Below are 20,702 nucleotides of genomic sequence, written 5' to 3' on the forward strand. Positions count from 1 at the left end.
AAATGTAGTATTATATGACTGTAACATGATATAATGCAATAGATATAACATAACATAATACTGTATAATGCAATGAATATATCATAACTCAAAATAACAATATATCGAATATAACATAATACTGTATAATGCAATGGATATAATATAACATAATACTGTATAATGCAATGGATATATCATAACTTAAAATAACAATATAATGAATATAACATAATACTGTATAATGCAATGGATATAATATAACATAATACTGTATAATGCAATGAATATATCATAACTTAAAATAACAATATAATGAATATAACATAATACTGTATAATGCAATGAATATATCATAACTTAAAATAACAATATAATGAATATAACATAATACAACAAATATGTAACATAATAGCAGTGCAAGGCTGGTTCTAGCTTTGTTAGAAAGAGTTTCTCATGGACGAAATGATGTCTGATTTTCATTATTTTACATTAATCATGGGATTCACTGGAATGGGATTGAGCCAAGCACAGACCACGTGACATTGACTCTTCAAACAGCTGATTGGTGGGGGTCCCGAGATTCAGATCCCCTCCCCCCCTTCCCGATCAGATACTGATGACCTTTCCTGAGGATAGGCCATCAGTATCAAAATCTTGGACAACCCCTTTAAGACCAGCCCCAGCGGTGCCTGTTATACTGACATGGATAATGGAGCCGAGACCACACCTTGTGCCGGACCCCTCATCGCAGGCGGCTCCACTTCTGAAGCCGGCTCCGGCGCCAGGGATCCGCTGCTTTGCTGCTTGTTTTATTGTTTTGTTGTCTTTTATGTCTCTTTCGTCAGCCATTTATGAAGCGATATATCAGGAACGTAACAATAAAAGCCGTAGATTCCGCCTGCACTTTATGAACATTCTTCAAAGGGAAACCCACGTTTCATTGTCTGCAGCTGCACTAAACAGTCCTGGAGGCAAAATTCTCATATTATTATTATTACCGACACAAATAGCAACAAATCAAGAGATACAATGTTTCATTATTTGTGGAATTCATAAATGGGCATCTCATATTCACATCCCGGGTCCCCTGGGGCCCCACTGCTCACAGACCAGTGTGTAACAGTGCCCCTGCAGGTCAGGCTCCATTCAGACGTCCGTATGAATGGTCCGGATCCGTTCCGCAATTATACGGAACGGGTGCGGACCCATTCATTTTCAATGGGGCCGGAAAAGATGCGGACAGCACACTTCCGTTCCGCGGCCCCGAACTTTCAGCTCCGCAAAAAAATAGAACATGTCCTATTCTTGTCCGCAAAACACAGATCCTCGAAAAAATACGGATGACGTCCTCGAGCATTCCGTATTTTGTGGAACAGAACAGCTGGCCCCTAATAGAACACTACTATGCGTTCTATTCTTTTGCGGAACAGATATACGGAAACAGAATGCACACGGAGTAACCTCCATTTTTTTTGCGGATCCATTGAAATGAATGGGTCCGGACACGGATGGAAGATACGCTCGTGTGCATGAGCCCTAATTTGATGTATTTTCTGCTGGTCCACGCAGACAGCTGTGAGATCGGTATAGACAGGTGGTGTGAGGCCACGCCCCTTCCACTAAGCCCCACCCACCTTTATCATCGGTTCTGAAAGGCGCCAAGATATGCGAATCCACTTTTGTGGCATAAAACCGTTGATAATGGACCTGCAGCCTTAGGGTTCGTTCACACGACCAGATGTCTTTTTCAGTGTTTTGCGGACCGTTTTTCCATTTTTCCGTTTTTTGTTTTTTTTCAGTAGTGTTTCCAGTTCCGTTCCGTTTTTCCGTATGCCATTTACAGTATACAGTAATTACATAGAAAAAATTGGGCTGGGCATAAAATTTTCAATAGATGGTTCCGCAAAAACGGAACAGATACGGAAGACATACAGAGTACAATCCGTATGTGTTCCGTTTTTTTCCGGACCCATTGACCTGAATGGAGCCACGGAACGTGATTTGCGGGCAATAAGGGTCCATTCACACGTCCGCGGTATATCGCGTATCCGCAATACACCCGGCCGGCACCCCCCATAGAACTGCCTATTCTTGTCCACAATTTTGCGGAGCCGCGGCCCAGAAGTTCGGGGCTGCGCTCCGGAAATGTGGATGCGGAGAGCACATAGTGTGCTCTCCGCATCCATTCCTGCCTTATTGAGAATGAATGGGTCCGCACCCATTCCTGATATTGCGGAACGGATGCGAACCCATTTGCGGACGTGTGAATGGACCCTTATAGGACATGTTCTATCTTTCAACGGGAATACGGAAACGGAATACATACAGATTTTTTTTTGCCTCTGTGACAAATCTAAGGCTGGGTTCACACGTGGCGTTTTTTCCTGTATTTTTTTCTCACTTTTTGCATGGAATTTTTTGCATTTGAAATGCAGGAGAAAAACCGCGAACGCACAGGTCTTACGGCGTTTTGCTGCGGGTTTGGCGGTGGGGTTATTTGCTGCGCGATCTTTACAGTCAAAGCATGTTCTAGTAATGCGTAAAAAACCTGCAGCAAAACGGGTGTGGACTTTATGTTATTCCTTTCTATAGCGCTCACGTATCCCGCGGCGCAGTACAGCGATTGTCCGCGGTTTTCCGATAGATGGCGACACGAGGATTTCTAGTGACCAAGAATTAATTGTAAAGATTCTGTTCTTTTTCATGTTTTTTTCCAGTTCCGGCCAGAATCGTGAACATCTCCGCCAGCATCACCGTCAACGAGGGAAGTAACGTCAACCTCATGTGTCTGGCGGTGGGAAAACCGGAACCGACCGTGACCTGGAAGCAGCTGAGAGGTGAGGGCGTCCGGAGGCGTGAAGAGATGTCAGGACTAGGGGGGACTGTAGAACGGGGGGAGGGGCAACAGGAAACGGAAAAAGGTCCGACCCCGGATATAATCATATTTACATCATGATGGTGGTTGTAGTTCTCTAGGTATAGAGTATAATAGTGTTCGGCTCATGCTGAGGGTTGTAGTGCTGTATGTATGGAGTATAACAGAATTGCAGTATGATCATGTTGGGGGTTGTAGTGTCAGGTGTAGTGGTCTGGTCATATTGGGGGGGGGGGGGGGCTTACTGCTCTGTATATAAAGTATAATAGAATTGCATTAGGGTTATGTTGGGGGTTGTAGTTGTCTCTATAGAATTGCATTATGGTTATGTTGAGGGTTGTAGTTGTCTCTATAGAATTGCATTAGGGTTATGTTGAGGGTTGTAGTTGTCTCTATAGAATTGCATTATGGTTATGTTGGGGGTTGTAGTTGTCTCTATAGAATTGCATTATGGCTATGTTGGGGGTTGTAGTTGTCTCTATAGAATTGCATTATGGCTATGTTGAGGGTTGTAGTTGTCTCTATAGAATTGCATTAGGGTTATGTTGAGGGTTGTAGTTGTCTCTATAGAATTGCATTATGGTTATGTTGGGGGTTGTAGTTGTCTCTATAGAATTGCATTATGGTTATGTTGGGGGTTGTAGTTGTCTCTATAGAATTGCATTAGGGTTATGTTGGGTGTTGTAGTTGTCTCTATAGAATTGCATTAGGGTTATGTTGAGGGTTGTAGTTGTCTCTATAGAATTGCATTATGGTTATGTTGGGGGTTGTAGTTGTCTCTATAGAATTGCATTATGGCTATGTTGGGGGTTGTAGTTGTCTCTATAGAATTGCATTATGGTTATGTTGAGGGTTGTAGTTGTCTCTATAGAATTGCATTAGGGTTATGTTGGGTGTTGTAGTTGTCTCTATAGAATTGCATTATGGTTATGTTGAGGGTTGTAGTTGTCTCTATAGAATTGCATTATGGTTATGTTGAGGGTTGTAGTTGTCTCTATAGAATTGCATTATGGTTATGTTGGGGGTTGTAGTTGTCTCTATAGAATTGCATTAGGGTTATGTTGGGTGTTGTAGTTGTCTCTATAGAATTGCATTATGGTTATGTTGGGGGTTGTAGTTGTCTTTATAGAATTGCATTATGGTTATGTTGAGGGTTGTAGTTGTCTCTATAGAATTGCATTATGGTTATGTTGGGGGTTGTAGTTGTCTCTATAGAATTGCATTATGGTTATGTTGGGGGTTGTAGTTGTCTCTATAGAATTGCATTATGGCTATGTTGGGGGTTGTAGTTGTCTCTATAGAATTGCATTATGGTTATGTTGGGGGTTGTAGTTGTCTCTATAGAATTGCATTATGGTTATGTTGGGGGTTGTAGTTGTCTCTATAGAATTGCATTATGGTTATGTTGGGGGTTGTAGCATTGCGGGATTCTGCTGAATACACCAGAATTGCATTCTCCTCGGCTCCGTCCCCCGCTCGGTGCGGCTCTGGTGTAATAATGAGGATAATTCCGTGTTGTGCTCGTGCATTCATTTCACCCTGGATCTATAGAGCCGTCAGGATTGTGTGATCGCTGGCATATTGTGAGCACATCTGGATTCTGGATGAACACAGGATATTGTGGTGTCTACAATATGTTGGATATCAGGAGGCGGCGGCGGAGTGCAGCTGTGATCCGGCCTATGGTGGGAGATTAGCAGCGCAGGGTCTGGGTGTGCACCGCCTGCTCCGGATTAATAGGACAGCGTTCAGACGCGGGAAGCTCTGCGCTGGTTACATTAGGGGCCGTGATAGCCCTACAGAGGGGCAGAGACGGGAAGCACTGCAGACGGGGTCTCATTCAGTGTCGGACTGGGGTACCTAGGGACCACCAGTAAAATTTATTTTGGGGGCCCACCGTATGGATACATTCAAATATAATAAATAATTGAACAAGATTTTTATATGAACATAACCCGGTTGATGTGCTGTAAATTGAATATATATACAGTACAGACCAAAAGTTTGGACACACCTTCTCATTCAAAGAGTTTTCTTTATTTTCATGTAGATTCACACTGAAGGCATCAAAACTATGAATTAACACATGTGGAATTATATACATAACAAACAAGTGTGAAAGAACTGAAAATATGTCATATTCTAGGTTCTTCAAAGTAGCCACCTTTTGCTTTGATTACTGCTTTGCACACTCTTGGCATTCTCTTGATGAGCTTCAAGAGGTAGTCCCCTGAAATGGTTTTCACTTCACAGATGTGCCCTGTCAGGTTTAATAAGTGGGATTTCTTGCCTTATAAATGGGGTTGGGACCATCAGTTGCGTTGAGGAGAAGTCAGGTGGATACACAGCTGATAGTCCTACTGAATAGACTGTTAGAATTTGTATTATGGCAAGAAAAAAGCAGCTAAGTAAAGAAAAACGAGTGGCCATCATTACTTTAAGACATGAAGGTCAGTCAGTCAGCCGAAAAATTGGGAAAACTTAGAAAGCAACGGCTATTTGACCATGAAGGAGAGTGATGGGGTGCTGCGCCAGATGACCTGGCCTCCACAGTCACCGGATCTGAACCCAATCGAGATGGTTTGGGGTGAGCTGGACCGCAGAGTGAAGGCAAAAGGGCCAACACGTGCTAAGCATCTCTGGGAACTCCTTCAAGACTGTTGGAAGACCATTTCAGGGGACTACCTCTTGAAGCTCATCAAGAGAATGCCAAGAGTGTGCAAAGCAGTAATCAAAGCAAAAGGTGGCTACTTTGAAGAACCTAGAATATGACATATTTTCAGTTGTTTCACACTTGTTTGTTATGTATATAATTCCACATGTGTTAATTCATAGTTTTGATGCCTTCATAGTCATGAAAATAAAGAATAAGAAGGTGTGTCCAAACTTTTGGTCTGTACTGTATGTAGTGTACTAAATCTAATGTGTTATGTGCCACTTGTGCAGCGGGTGGGAGACTAGGGGCCCACATTGCTCAGGGGCCCACCGGTGGATTCCCCTGTACCCCTGTGGGCCAGTCCGAGCCTGCTCTCATTAGAGGATTGCAGGTTTCATACCTTTATCAAAAATAGAAGTAATGATGTTACATAGCGAGCTTTCCGGACATCACCAGTCCCTTCATCAGGCGGACTACAAGGATATATGAAGAAACAGCAATATATATACAATAAGAACAGAGACCTGGGGGAATGGATGGACATTAGAAAAATAACAGAACAACATATCAAAGATCTTGAGAATAAGTCCTTAATTATCTTACAGATAAGGGGTGTGAAAGCTTTAGGCCTCTTTCACACGGGCGTTGCGGGAAAAGGTGCTGGTGCGTTGCGGGAACATGTGCGATTTTTCCGTGCGAGTGCAAAACATTGTAATGCGTTTTGCACGCGTGTGAGAAAAATCGGCATGTTTGGTACCCAAACCCGAACGTCTTCACAGAAGTTCGGGCTTGTGATCGGTGTTCTGTAGATTGTATTATTTCCCCTTATAATATGGTTATAAGGGAAAATAATAGCATTCTGAATACAGAATGCATAGTACAATAGCGCTGGAGGGGTTAAAAAAATAATAATAATTTAACTCCCCTTAATCCACTTGATTGCGCAGCCGGCATCTCTTCTGTCTTCTTTCTTTGCTGTGTGCAGGAACAGGACATGTGGTGACGTCACTGCGCTCATCACATGGTCCATCACATGATCTTTTACCATGGTGATGGATCATGTGATGACCGGAGTGACATCACCACAGGTCCTTTTCCTTCACACAGCAAAGAAGAAGACAGAAGAGATGCCGGCTGCGCGATCAAGTGGATTAAGGTGAGTTAAATTATTATAATTTTTTTTTTAACCCCTCCAGCGCTATTGTACTATGCATTCTGTATTAGGAATGCTATTATTTTCCCTTGTAACCATGCTATAAGGGAAAATAATAATGATCGGGTCCCCATCCCGATCATCTTCTAGCAACCGTGCGTGAAAATCGCACCGCATCCGCACTTGCTTGCGGATGCTTGCGATTTTCACGCAGCCCCATTCACTTCTATAGGGCCTGCGTTGCATGAAAAACGCACAATATAGAACATTCTGCGATTTTCACGCAACGCACAAGTGATGCGTGAAAATCACCGCTCATGTGAACAGCCCCATAGAAATGAATGGGTCCGGATTCAGTGCGGGTGCAATGCGTTCAACTCACGCATCGCATCCGCGCGGAATACTCGCCCGTGTGAAAGGGGCCTTATGGTCTCTAAACTGATGTTCTCTCAGAGACCTGGTGCCCCGACTATGTCTATAGAAGACTCTTTAGATCTTATAGGGTGTCATAAATCCCGGGGACAAATTCTGTCCAGCATTCAAAGTGTTAAGCAGCGTTATAAATCTGTATTCCCAAATTCTTCTGTCTCTTTGGGATCTGAAGTTACCTTTTATTATGAGAACTTTCCTGTGTTCTTCATTGTGTCCTGGGCCTCAGGAAAGTGCAGCTTCTTCTCATTGAGGCTCCAATTATCCGGAGCGGGTGCGGACCCATTCATTCTCTATGGGGACGGAATGTATGCGGAGAGCACACTATGTGCTCTCCGCATCCGCATTTCTGGAGCGCGGCCCCCGAACTTCCGGTCCGCAGCTCTGCAAGAAAATAGAACATGTCCTATTCTTGTCCGCAGCTGCGGACAAGAATAGGACTTCTCTATTTAGTGCCGGCCATGTGCGGCCCGGTGTATTGCGGATCCGCAATACACCGCGGACATGTGAATGGACCCTAATTGTGCGGCGGTGAGACCTCATCCTTGCATTGAGTTTCTGTCCTGTTTCTTTAACAGGACATTTAGCGCAGAGAATCCGATACACAACATTAGGCCTCATGCACACGACCGTATTTATTTTGCAGTCCACAAAAACGGATCCGCAAAAAATACAGACGACATCCGTGTGCATTCTGTATTTTGCGGAACGGAACAGCCGGCCCCTGATAGAACAGTCCTATCCTGGTCCATAATGCGGACAATAATAGGACATGTTCTATTTTTTTGCGGAACGTAAATATGGACATACGGAAATTGAATTTTTGCAGACCCATTAAAATGAATGGTTCCGCATACGGTCTGCTAAAAAAAATGGAACAGACACAGAAAGAAAATATGTTCGTGTGCATGAGGCCTTAGGCGAACGTTTTTTTTTTCCGTTTCCGTTCAGTTTTTTTGTGTTCCGTATGCGGAACCATTCACTTCAATGGGTCCGCAAAAACAACGTAAGGGACTCCATGTGCATTCCGTTTTTTGTATTTCCGTTCAAGGATGGAACATGTCCTATTATTGCCCGCAAATAACCATCCGTGGCTCCATTCAAGTCAAAGGGTCCGCAAAAAAAAACGGAATGCATCCGTATGTCTTCCGTATCCATTCCGTTTTTGCGGAACCATCTATTGAAAATGTTATGCCCAGCCCAATTTTTTTGCGTTCTTACTGTTTAAACATTATTGTACGCTGTTCCGTTTCCGTTTGCGATCCGCAAATAAAGGATCACAAACAGAAACCAAACGGAACGGAAGTGGAGACATTACTGAAACAAAAAAGAAAGGAAAAATTGATCTGTTTGAAACTGACCGCAAAATACATAAAAAGCCATACAGTCGTGTGCAGGAGGCCTTAGATGTAGAAGACGCGAATGTCCCCGGATCTCAGTCCGGCCCGGTGCTGGGGTCCGGGTCTTATCTGCTGTCATTATACGGGAACAGGTCTTGCATCTTCTGATATTACAGGGATGGTTCCTTGTTCTGTGGTTCGTGGCCTTCAACTTGATCTGATCAGAATGTTCCTCAGATGTGGAGGTTGTCGGTGACCTAGTAAGGGGGGGATCTGGGAAGATTGTTTTTAGTCGATCATCCTTACGTAGGATATGGTGTAACTTTTTGGCAGTTTTCCTCAGTACCTCTAGTTGTGGGTTGTAGGTCACCACCAGAGGTACGCGCTGGTTCTGCTTCTTCTCATTGTATTGCAGAAGTTGACTTCTTGGTGGCTCTTGTGATCTGATCTTCAGTTGAAGCCATCCTTTTCAGATGTTGTAAATGCTCATCCCTGTCTGATGGGCTGGAACAGATACAGTTATATCTGACGGCCTGACTATAGATGTGGAAGGTATGTAGGCTGATCAATAGGTTTCCGATACAGGGATGTCTGTATTGAGCCGTCTTGAAGTTTTATGGTGGTGTCCAGAAAGCTGACCTCTGTGTGTGAATAGTTGAGGGTCAGGTTTACGGTGGGATGGAATTTGTTGAATTGCTCATGAAATTTTATCAGTTCATGTTCGGAGTCGGTCCAGATTATTAAGATGTCATCAATGAAACGGAAGTAGGCCAAGGGTTTTTGGGGGCAGGAGAATAAAAAGTCCATTTTCCAGTTTTGCCATGAAGAGATTTGCATGTTGCGGTCCCAGCGCACTGTAAATATATCTGCTTGTCACAAGAGAGATAGTTATGGTCAGTTGTAGGACAGACTCTGAGACCATCCCATTCGCCTCCAGGTATGCTTTAGGACCCGTGACCCTAGATGTTGAAATGTGCGCCATATCCGTGCAGGATGGGCAGGCCACGTCAGGTAGCACGCATGCGCAGTGTCAGAGAAGTGGACTAAAGCTGCTTGTTACATTGTTGCAGAATCATTTGTGGCTCAGTGGGAGGAGGACAGACTTTACTGTGGTTTCCAGTTTCCATACAGTGATGCTTTGTAGATCTTTGCATTGAGATTTGCTTGTATCTGGTTCAGTGTCGGTCAATTGCCTAAATAGCATTCCCATAATGTTATCAGGGAGCTTGGTGGCCCTTGCAGGTCCGAAATTGTGGACATCCCTGACTGCTTCAGATTGTAAAGGAGAGGTTTACTGTCATGTGTTAGGCTACTGACCTGTTTTTTTTTACTTAAAGGGCATAAGTCAGCAGGATCAACCCTAGTTAACCAGACACCCTGCTTGATAGGGTTGACCCTGCTGCTTAAAATGATACCTGTCTTGTGATAATCAGTTGTGGTGTTCCCAAGAAAAGAGACTTTTATTTTTTGTGCAAGTAAAGGCCTCAGTACACAGAGGGGCGTGGCCAGCGCTGGACAGCTGAGCTAGGCCACGCCCCTCAGCGCACTGAAGCCCTCACTTACACAAAGAATAAAAGTATTTTTTTCTCGGGAACGCTGCAACCGATTTTCACAAAACAGGTATCATTTTAATCAGCAGGGTCATCCCTGCCAAGCAGTATGTCTGGTTTAATAGGGTTGACCCTGATAACTGGTGCTTTTTAAAGGGGGACGCCAGCATACAATTCCCTAATCTAATCTGTGTATAGTTATGGCAGTGCATGTGCTCGCATAAGGAAAGTAATACTAGAGATGGAGATGTGAATGTGCCCATATAGGCCGGCACTGCAGCATTTGCCCCCGTGGATGGTAGTGGTCCAGGCCGCCATGCCGCCACTTCTTTTGAGTAGGGAGCACGCGGGAGCACCCATCCATCTGTCCCTGCATTATCCCTTCCTCCGCTCACGTCCCTTCAGGAGGGTCCCTGGTGCCAGTGCTGTGACATCTATAAAATAGGAGGCTCCGAGGACAGAGAGACAGGAGCTCTGCTGCTGCGGAGGAGGAGGGGCGCCATATATCAGGGGTGTGAGTGATGCATTATATCCATACATTATCAGCCAAGTGTCTCTCTTTTGATGTATTAGAGCAACGCATTAAACGTATACATCATCCCCGGCCCTGAGCGCGAGGCGAGCCAGACACATGTTGTGCGCTAAGAAGAGCGGAGCCTCTCATTTATTTCTGGTGATTTCAGGCCCCACTATACTTATCCATCACTAGGGAATCGCTTAAGTAGCAATTCCCCAATATAATTAGAGGTGATCGGAAAATTGCTCAAATTGTGATTGCCTACTTCAGTAATCAGTGACTTATTGCAACACTACAACTCCCAGCATCCCCTGACGTAGTTGTGCACCTGCTGGAGAGTCACAGGTTGCAGATAACAGCCCTGGATGAATATGCAAATATCTCCTCCAGCCAATCAGCGTGCAGCAATCATTAATGAAATGTCCAATCCAAGGGGCCGGATTATATCCATGAGGGTCCTGGAGAACGAGCCCCACCTGTCATCATTCCCGCTGATAAGGATCCTGCCTCTCATCTCTGCTTCATATCTCTACCTGCCATCTCTGCCTCATGCCTCTGCCCTATGTCTCTGTATCTTGTTGATGCCTCATATCTCTACCTCCCGTCTCTACCTCATTTCTCTTCCTCATGTATCTGACATTTCTGCCCACATCTCTCTCTCATGGCTCTGCCTCCAGTCTCTGCCTCACTTCTCTACCGCATGCCTCATATCTCTTCCCCATATTCTCCCACTGCTTCTGCTTCACATCTCTACCTTTTGTCTCTGTCCTACTTTCTACCTCTGTACTCTGCCTCCCATCTCTTCTTCAAATCTCTTCCTTATGTTTCTGTGTCATGTCTGTGTCCTACGTCTCTGACTTTCATCACTGCCTATTGTCTCTGCCTCACATCTAAACCTGTTGTCTCTGCCTTCTGTCTTTGCCCCACATCTCTGCCTTATATCTTACATCTCTGCCTCTCACCTCTGCCCACACATCTGCCTCCTGCTTCATGTCTATGCCTCCCATGTCTTCCTCCCGTCTCTTCCTCCCGTCTCTTCCTCCCGTCTCTGCCTCCTGTCTCTGCCTCCTGTCTCTTCCTCCCGTCTCTTCCTCCCGTTTCTTCCTCCCATCTCTGCCTCTCCTCTCTGCCTCCCGTCTCTGCCTCCCGTCTCTTCCTCCCGTCTCTTCCTCCCGTCTCTTCCTCCAGTCTCTTCCTCCCGTCTTTTTCTCCCATCTCTGCCTCTCCTCTCTGCCTCCCGTCTCTTCCTCCCGTCTCTTCCTCCTGTCTCTTCCTCTCCTCTCTGCCTCCCGTCTCCTCCTCCCGTCTCTGCCTCCCGTCTCTTCCTCCCGTCTCTTCCTCCCATCTCTGCCTCTCCTCTCTGCCTCCCGTCTCTTCCTCCCGTCTCTGCCTCCCATCTATTCCTCCCATCTCTGCCTCTCCTCTCTGCCTCACCTCTCTGCCTCAAGTCTCTGCCTCCCATCTCTTCCTCCCGTCTCTTCCTTCCATCTCTTCCTCCCATCTCTTCCTCCCATCTCTTCCTCCCGTCTCTTCCTCCCGTTTCTTCCTCCCGTCTCTTCCTCCCGTCTCTTTCTCCCATCTCTTCCACTCCTCTCTTCCTCCTGTCTCTTCCACCCGTCTCTTCCACCCGTCTCTTTCACTCATCTCTTCCTCCCGTCTCTTTCACCCATCTCTTCCTCCCGTCTCTTTCACCCGTCTCTTCCTCCCGTCTCTTCCTCCCGTCTCTGCCTCCTGTCTCTTCCTCCCGTCTCTTCCTCCCATCTCTGCCTCTCCTCTCTGCCTCCCGTCTCTTCCTCCCGTCTCTTCCTCCCGTCTCTTCCTCCTGTCTCTTCCTCTCCTCTCTGCCTCCTGTCTCTTCTTCCCATCTCTGCCTCTCCTCTCTGCCTCCCGTCTCTTCCTCCCGTCTCTTCCTCCTGTCTCTGCCTCTCCTCTCTGCCTCCCATCTATTCCTCCCATCTCTGCCTCTCCTCTCTGCCTCTCCTCTCTGCCTCAAGTCTCTGCCTCCCGTCTCTTCCTCCCGTCTCTGCCTCCCGTCTCTTCCTCTCCTCTCTTCCTCCCATCTCTTACTATCGTCTCTTCCTCCCGTCTCTTTCACCCGTCTCTTCCACCCGTCTCTTTCACCCGTCTCTTTCACCAGTCTCTTCCTCCCGCCTCTTCCTCCTGTCTCTTCCTTCCGTCTCTTCCTCCCGTCTCTTCCTCCCGTCTCTTCCTCTCGTCTCTTCCTCCCGTCTCTTCCTCCCGCCTCTTCCTCTCCTCTCTTCCTCCCGTCTCTTTCTCCCGTCTCTTCCTCCCGTTTCTTCCTCCCGTCTCTGCCTCTCCTCTCTGCCTCCTTGCAGTGTCTCTGTCTGAACTGACTCCTGACATGTCTTGCTTTGCTCCGTCTTCTTTTCACTTCTGTGGGAACGTTTTTAGGGGATAAGAAGCTAGAACTGGAGCTCGGCCATTCACATTTAGAGCAGGAGGTCTCTGCCTTTTAGAAGACGTGGTCTCAGCAAGTAAATAACATTAATACTTATGGACATGTGTAGAAGTCGGGGTCTCGCTCCCCTTTTTCTACAATTCCCCCCCCCCCCCACTATCCCTTGGTTGTGCCTTCTTTCAGCCATACTGTGTGGCATCACTTCACCGTAAGCCACCGGCCGCTCATATCCTAAAAGGCCAAGACGCCTACAAGTTTTGAAAAGTTTCCATGGCAACAAATATCAGCGACATCCAACCGGCTTGAGAAATAGGCATCTTTTTATAATGTTCGACTTCATATTTACCAAATTGTTTGTCACCGTGTGAGGAAAGTATATTCTGCTACATTGTCACAAGCGCCACTGGCAACATTGTTACCGTTCCCTCTTAACCTCGGTGACTACCTTGCACGCTGCATGCTGAACCCTGGGGTCGCTGAGGCTGTGCTACATGTGAGCAGCGTGTGCTACATGCAGGAAGGGTGAAGAATTCCTACCGGATGTAGAGCAGAAAAGGATTTTAAAGGGGAATTTCTTAAAAAAATAAGGCAGCAGTGATTTGGTAGAAGTCCTCCTTAAAGGGGCTTTCTGAGATATTTTATCTGATGAACACTTGGGAGTCCTGCTAATCAGCTGTTTGAGAAGGCACCGCCGCGACCAAACACAGCGCCGTCCCTTGTGTAGCGGTTGCGCTTGGTATCGTAGCCCGGCCCCATTCCCTTCAATGGTGCCGAGCTGCTCCTAGGCCACGTGACTGATGAACGTGATGTCACTTGGCCTAGGCAAAGCTGCAAGCACCGGTGCCTTCTCAAACAGCTGATCGGTGGGGGTCCCAAGTGTTGGACCACCACCGATCAGATACTGAGGATAGGTCATCACTTAAAATATCTCGGAAAAAAACCTTTAAATTTATCGACAAAATTGAAGAAAGAAGGCCAATTCTGGAGTCATGTATAAGGAATTACTTCATTATAGACTTCATTAACACGTAGTCACATGACTATTTTTAATTGCCCCAGTGCCTCATATGAGCACCTGTCACCCCTGGAGCCTAACCTCAGCTCCACGGGGCCAATATCACAGAAACTCAATTAAAGGATTTGTCTACTTTAGAAAACCCATTTTCATCCACTCTCTGAGGGAACAAGTTGGGTGGTCCTCTGTTCTGGATCTTTTTGGAGAGCGTCTCTCATCCCGGAGGACCTGTCTTGCTCTGCATCCCGCTGATGTAAATGGGCAATGTGTAATACTTCATTTCTCCTGGGGTGGCGCTGCAGAGAAATGGAACACTTACTGCAAGGTTGTCCACAGACTACAGCTGATCACTGGAAGACCCAACATGGAAACACTTTGTGATCTGCATATTGTCTAGGGACCCTTCTAACAAGTCAGGATCGTACAAATCAGAGAACCCCTTTAACTTTGCAGTCTATTTATGACCCACAGAAACACTTGGAGAACATGCAAACTCCATGTACGTAGATGTTGCACCTGGTCACCAGGTCTCTACAGATGTGGAGAAAAGGGGTAAAGAAACATCCAAAGGGGGATAAAGAAGCAATGGACCCTTGATGGTCTTGGTGGTGGTTTGAGGTGGTGCCACCTGAAGGTGGCTTCACTTTACTTTTGGGACCATTGTGTCCTAAGTGTAGGAAACCCCTTCACAGTCCATTTGATGACTGTACACCTTGCCTTGATACCTCCGATGTCTCGGCACCGGTATCCCGGGGTGTGGTTACCTAGACTTACAGAAACATATTTTCTATCTTCAGCTGTGAGTGGAGGTGATAACTTCCATGTTGTGTTTCTGTGTTGTAAGTGTTTGTTTGTCTTTCATTCCTACCCCACAACCCTCAATCCTGCCCTTCCCCCAAACCTTTCCCTCCCACCTTCACCCCACAGAAGGGTTTTCCAGCGAGGGCGAACTCTTGGAGATTACAGAAATCAACCGACAGCAGGCGGGAGAGTACGAGTGCATCACATCCAATGGAGTGTCCATGCCCGACAGCAAGAAAGTGATGATCACGGTCAACTGTGAGTGCTGCATGCAATAAGTATTTCTACCTCTACTCCCCCAGTAGTCCATCATAGAGATCACAAAACATGAAATCTCAATTTTACAGAGAGAGTGTGATGTCACTGAGAAAACCTGGTCATCATTAAGGCTAATATGGTAGAGTACTAGCTCCAGTGATGTCATCATTAAAGCTTCCCAGGTGATCAGGCTACTCTGGGTCCTAGAAAGCCTATGTCACTGTCTGATCATAGGTAGAGAAGTTTCCCTGGTGATGTCATCATTAAGGCTAATATGGTAGAGTACTAGCTCCAGTGATGTCATCATTAGATTTTCACAGGTGATCAGGCTACTCTGGGTTCTAGAAAGCCTATGTCACTGCCTGATCATAGGTAGAGAAGTTACCCTGGTGATGTCATCATTAAAGGCTAATATGGTAGAGTACTAGCTCCAGTGATGTCATCATTAGAGCTTCCCAGGTGATCAGGCTCCTCTGGGTCCTAGAAAGCCTATGTCACTGTCTGATCATAGGTAGAGAAGTTACCCTGGTGATGTCATCATTAAGGCTAATATGGTAGAGTACTAGCTCCAGTGATGTCATCATTAGAGCTTCCCAGGTGATCAGGGTCCTCTGGGTCCTAGAAAGCCTATGTCGCTGCCTGATCATAGGTAGAGAAGTTACCCTGGTGATGTCATCATTAAGGCTAATATGGTAGAGTACTAGCTCCAGTGATGTCATCATTAGAGCCTCCCAGGTGATCAGGCTACTCTGGGTCCTAGAAAGCCATGTCACTGCCTGATCATAGGTAGAGAAGTTACCCTGGTGATGTCATCATTAAGGCTAATATGGTAGAGTACTAGCTCCAGTGATGTCATCATTAGAGCTTCCCAGGTGATCAGGCTACTCTGGGTCCTAGAAAGCCTATGTCACTGCCTGATCATAGGTAGAGAAGTTACCCTGGTGATGTCATCATTAAGGCTAATATGGTAGAGTACTAGCTCCAGTGATGTCATCATTAGAGCCTCCCAGGTGATCAGGCTACTCTGGGTCCTAGAAAGCCTATGTCACTGCCTGATCATAGGTAGAGAAGTTACCCTGGTGATGTCATCATTAAGGCTAATATGGTAGAGTACTAGCTCCAGTGATGTCATCATTAGAGCTTCCCAGGTGATCAGGCTACTCTGGGTCCTAGAAAGCCTATGTCACTGCCTGATCATAGGTAGAGAAGTTACCCTGGTGATGTCATCATTAAGGCTAATATGGTAGAGTACTAGCTCCAGTGATGTCATCATTAGAGCCTCCCAGGTGATCAGGCTACTCTGGGTCCTAGAAAGCCTATGTCACTGCCTGATCATAGGTAGAGAAGTTACCCTGGTGATGTCATCATTGGGACATCCCAGATGACCAGGCATGATGACTAGATCCTAGAGAGCCATGTAAATGTCTGATCATAATGAATTATGGTAGAGTACATACCCCATGATTTCATCAGAGCTGCCCAGGTGATCAGGCTACCCTGGGTCCTAGAGAGACCCATGTAACTGCATTCTCATAATGAATTATGGTAAAGCACATACCCTGGTGATGCCATCAATAGAGCTTCCTATGAGATCAGGCGGTACTAGGTCCCAGAGAGACCCATGTAACTGCCTGATTATAATCAATGATGGTAGAGTACCTGGAGCAAGTTACATCCAATGAATGCATTGAAATCAGCCGGACATCACTACTTTTCTCTTTGCACCCACTTTCATAAGTATTCACCCCCCCAGGTCATACAAAAATCCTATTAAATGTGTATTACTTCCTTTAAGGCCACATACGGCCGCAGCGCCGGCGTCGAATGAAACAGATGTATTATTTATAGAAAGAGGGTCCATATTATGTGCCTGAAATCATAAAAAGGAGCGTAATGCGAAGGAAATGGCGGCCATAAAGAACATAAAAGGGCGTTTTACAATAAGCGGGTGAAGCAGCCACGAGCCCTCAGCCATAGATGTCAGGAGAAAGAGCAAAGACGCGGCTTCGGATGGCCATAGATACCGGGCGGAATGGTCTCATCGCTAGATTTGTCTCTATCACACGACACAAAGCTGCAGCCGACTGCAATCCCAGCGCTGAAAAACGGGGAGCGCTCGCCGGCTTTCTGCTCCCGCGGGAAACCCATTATGGACATTAAGGAAATAAAAGTCGTAGTTAGAATGTAAATATAATATTTTACTTCAGAGGCGGAAAGCGTTTTCACACCGTGGGATCTAACGGCGGAAATTTATAACCTGAAATCAATAATTCAGAGAAACATTAGAAAATATTGCTACAATTGTAACCAACATGTAGACACATCAATGAAACAATTACAGAGCGCTTCCCCTTTAAACACTGTTAAGTCAGAGGGTGTACGTAGATGGCGGTCATCACTCAGCTTTCTAAGACTCCTGAAGGGCCTAGTATACATACTGCCTCTGGGCAGATCTGCCCTTCCAGTAATTATACCGCCATATAGTTCCAAGATACTACTGCTACAAGCAACCCACATTAACCCTACCATATAGTGCCCAACTAATGATTTCATAAAGGCTTTCATACCGCCATATAGTTCCAAGATACTACTGCTACAAGAAACCCACATTAACCCTACCATATAGTGCCCAACTAATGATTTCATAAAGACTTTCATACCGCCATATAGTTCCAAGAAACTGCCGCCAAATTACGATAAAATAATGCCACCACATAGTGCCCAAATAATACTTTTTTAAAGACTCCACATACATACAAGAAAAAACTGACATATATAGCCCTCATAATACCACCACCTAATGCCCGAATAATACTGCCTTAAAGAATCCCCTTAACGCTACCACTGTATATATTTCAAGGATATTACCACCATAAAAAAGTCCTCAAAATGCCACCAGATTGTGCTAAAAAAATACTTCCTTAAGGAGACCACATAATACTATTATACCGCCAGGTAGCTCCAAGATATTGCATTTGCCATACATGTTGTCATATGTATCCAAGATATGGCCATATGTAGCTCACATAATACTACCATATAGTGCCCAAATACTGTCTCAAAGATGGCACATATTATACCACCTTATACTTCCAAGATACTACTGCTATAAAAGACCCAAATAATACCACCATATGGTTTCCAAACTGCTAAATGTTTAAGATGCTACAACCATATACAGAGCACATAATGCCACCATATAGTCCCCAACTAATACTTTCTTAAAGAGTCCACATGATGCTATCATACCACCATACATTTTCAAGATACCACTGCCACATAAGGCCCACGTAATACCACCGTATAGTGTCCAAATAATACTCCCTTAAAGAACCTATATACTATTGCCATATAGTACCCACATAACACTGCAATTGGCAATGAATACCCCCTATACATTGCTCAGCGATAACCTCCTCAGTAAATATCTAAGTTGACTTGTCCATCAGGACTCTACAAAAGTTGAGTGACCACCCACATGTGACCGCAGACCCTCGTCCGCCCCCAAGTGACCACCACACATGTGACCGCAGACCCTCGCCCGCCCCCAAGTGACCACCCACATGTGACTGCAGACCCTCGTCCGCCCCCAAGTGACCACCGCACATGTGACCGCAGACCCTCGTCCTCTCCCAAGTGACCACCCACATGTGACTGCAGACCCTCGCCCGCCCCCAAGTGACCACCCCTAAAAAGCTAACTTTACAAATGTTTGTTTTGTTTTTTCCCCCCCAATATTTACTCAATGTTTTTTAACCATTTTAATCTTTTTGTAACATTTTTTCCCTTCAGACCCCCCATTCATCACCGATGTTAAGAACGCTCAGTCTCCCGTCGGGAAGCCAGCCGTGCTTCGCTGCCAAGCGTTAGCCGAACCCGTGGCAGAGTTTGAATGGTATAAAGATGATAAGCGGTGAGTGAGTGAGAGAGGTGGACGCCATTTATTTCCTCTCAAGCTGGTTTTAAAGAATCCCTTTAAGAAGAGAAGAGCAGTGTGACCCTTGTGGTGGCCCACCACCTTCGTGTCCTACTGCATTGGTGCCCATTGAGATGGGAAGCCCTTTGCAGGTTCATGGACTTTAGGAGTACTGGTTCTCCATGGGGAGACCACAAACTGGTGTTGTGAAGCTTTAGCTCAGGCAATGCTCCCCGGGAAAAAATGTTTGCAGATGAGCTGGTAGCTACCCTAGAAGTCATTGCTTGGCCTATAAGACTCCAAACAACAGCTGGTGGTCTTGACAAGGGGAAACATGACGACCAGAGATGTACATTGAAGGGCCCTTCTAGTCAAGCAGCACCCTACTCTGTAAGGTGACATGGGGTGAGAACCCGAAGACACCTATCTAGAGATGGGTCTCTGGTTCGGCTATTATCCATGTTTCAAGGCCTGGTAGGTGGTCGTCCATTGACTTATAGTGCAGTTGCTTCCTATAGGTGTCACTGGTGGGCCAGCTTTCTTCCTCCTTGAGAAGAGCTAATCTGCATACAGGTTCCTTGAGAACAATGACATCAACTTGAGTTGATGGCCTCACACCCTAGGGTTACTCCTATGGTTTCACCTATGCTATATGTACCCTTATACATCCCCATCAACTGATGGAGATCTTTTTTAAGTGCACAGTGAACGCCATATACAAAGATATGTCTTCAGCTACCAAGGAGAGGTCAATGGCTTTGCTCCCATTTGTCCATTCATGGTCTACCATTGACCCAATCTCAACGTTGCGTTGTGTTACGAGTGGTGTTAAACCATGAATGATCCAGAGAGTCCATAGACTTAAAAAAAATCTATGGATGACTCTAAATAGAAATATGCCAAGGACCACAGCAGGTCCCGGTGATGTGGAGGATGTCTCACCACCCAACGAAACATCTCCAGCATCTCTTTTCAGTTGACATCTCCAGATTCTATAAGTTCTGCATGAAATGATGAGCTGATTATACTGAGATGATGACGCCAGCTCCAATGACATTTTCTTTTTCTTTATCTTCCCATCTGACTGCCCCGGCCTCGTCCTCGACAGACTGAATGCAGTAATGGAAGGTATGAAGATCCAGAACGAGAGGACTTGGTCCGTGCTTCTGTTTTCAAATGTCACCTCCAGGCATTACGGGAATTACACATGCCTGGCATCCAATAAACTCGGCTCATATAATTCCAGCGTGCGACTACTCAGTAAGTAGAGTCATGGTGCTTCTGCTTTTTATGATCGGAAGGAGGAAGCGTCTGTAGCCAAGACATAATTCTGCGGAAACAACCTGAGGGGCTGTGAGAGCGCTGAGGTGGAGGCCGCATCTCGGGAGGGTTTCAACATGTCTTGGCCTGTAGTGAGAAGCCAAATTATTCAAGTATGGTGCTATCCCCAGATTGCAGAACAAAACTTTATAGTCTTTCCTGCAGGTCCATGATTCCATGGTGGGGGTTAGAGGTCCTCAGGGCCCTCCATCTCCACAACCTCCATCTATCAAATGACAGACCCAACGCATTTCATTGCCAGTGCCATGCTTGGTGACCTTGTCTCTGAAGCCCGCCATACACATTGAGTAACTCTACTCTCATTAGGCTGAAAACTCTCTCCTGATCCTCCCCAACACACATGCATGCTCGGCCCAACTCAAGTGAGTGGGAGCTGAGCTGCAGTAACCCGGCGCGGCCGTCACACAGGCTCCAACTGCTGGGTATGCTCCATCACAGGGCAGGGGTGAA

At 45.9% G+C, this 20,702-nt stretch overlaps 1 protein-coding gene across 1 annotated transcript in view; it reads left to right on the forward strand.

Annotated features, from left to right (window-relative positions):
- Positions 1-20,702, forward strand: part of IGLON5 (IgLON family member 5) — a 416,339-nt gene that overhangs the window by 345,826 nt on the left and 49,811 nt on the right. Inside the window, exons 4-7 of the mRNA XM_040420787.1 lie at positions 2,700-2,819; positions 14,864-14,995; positions 18,788-18,908; positions 20,020-20,171. Coding sequence (XP_040276721.1) covers positions 2,700-2,819; positions 14,864-14,995; positions 18,788-18,908; positions 20,020-20,171 — 525 coding nt within the window. The remainder of the gene's footprint in view (positions 1-2,699; positions 2,820-14,863; positions 14,996-18,787; positions 18,909-20,019; positions 20,172-20,702) is intronic.

This window comes from Bufo bufo, chromosome 1 (genome assembly GCF_905171765.1).
Source record: "Bufo bufo chromosome 1, aBufBuf1.1, whole genome shotgun sequence".
In the NCBI taxonomy this organism is placed as follows: Eukaryota; Metazoa; Chordata; class Amphibia; order Anura; family Bufonidae; genus Bufo; species Bufo bufo.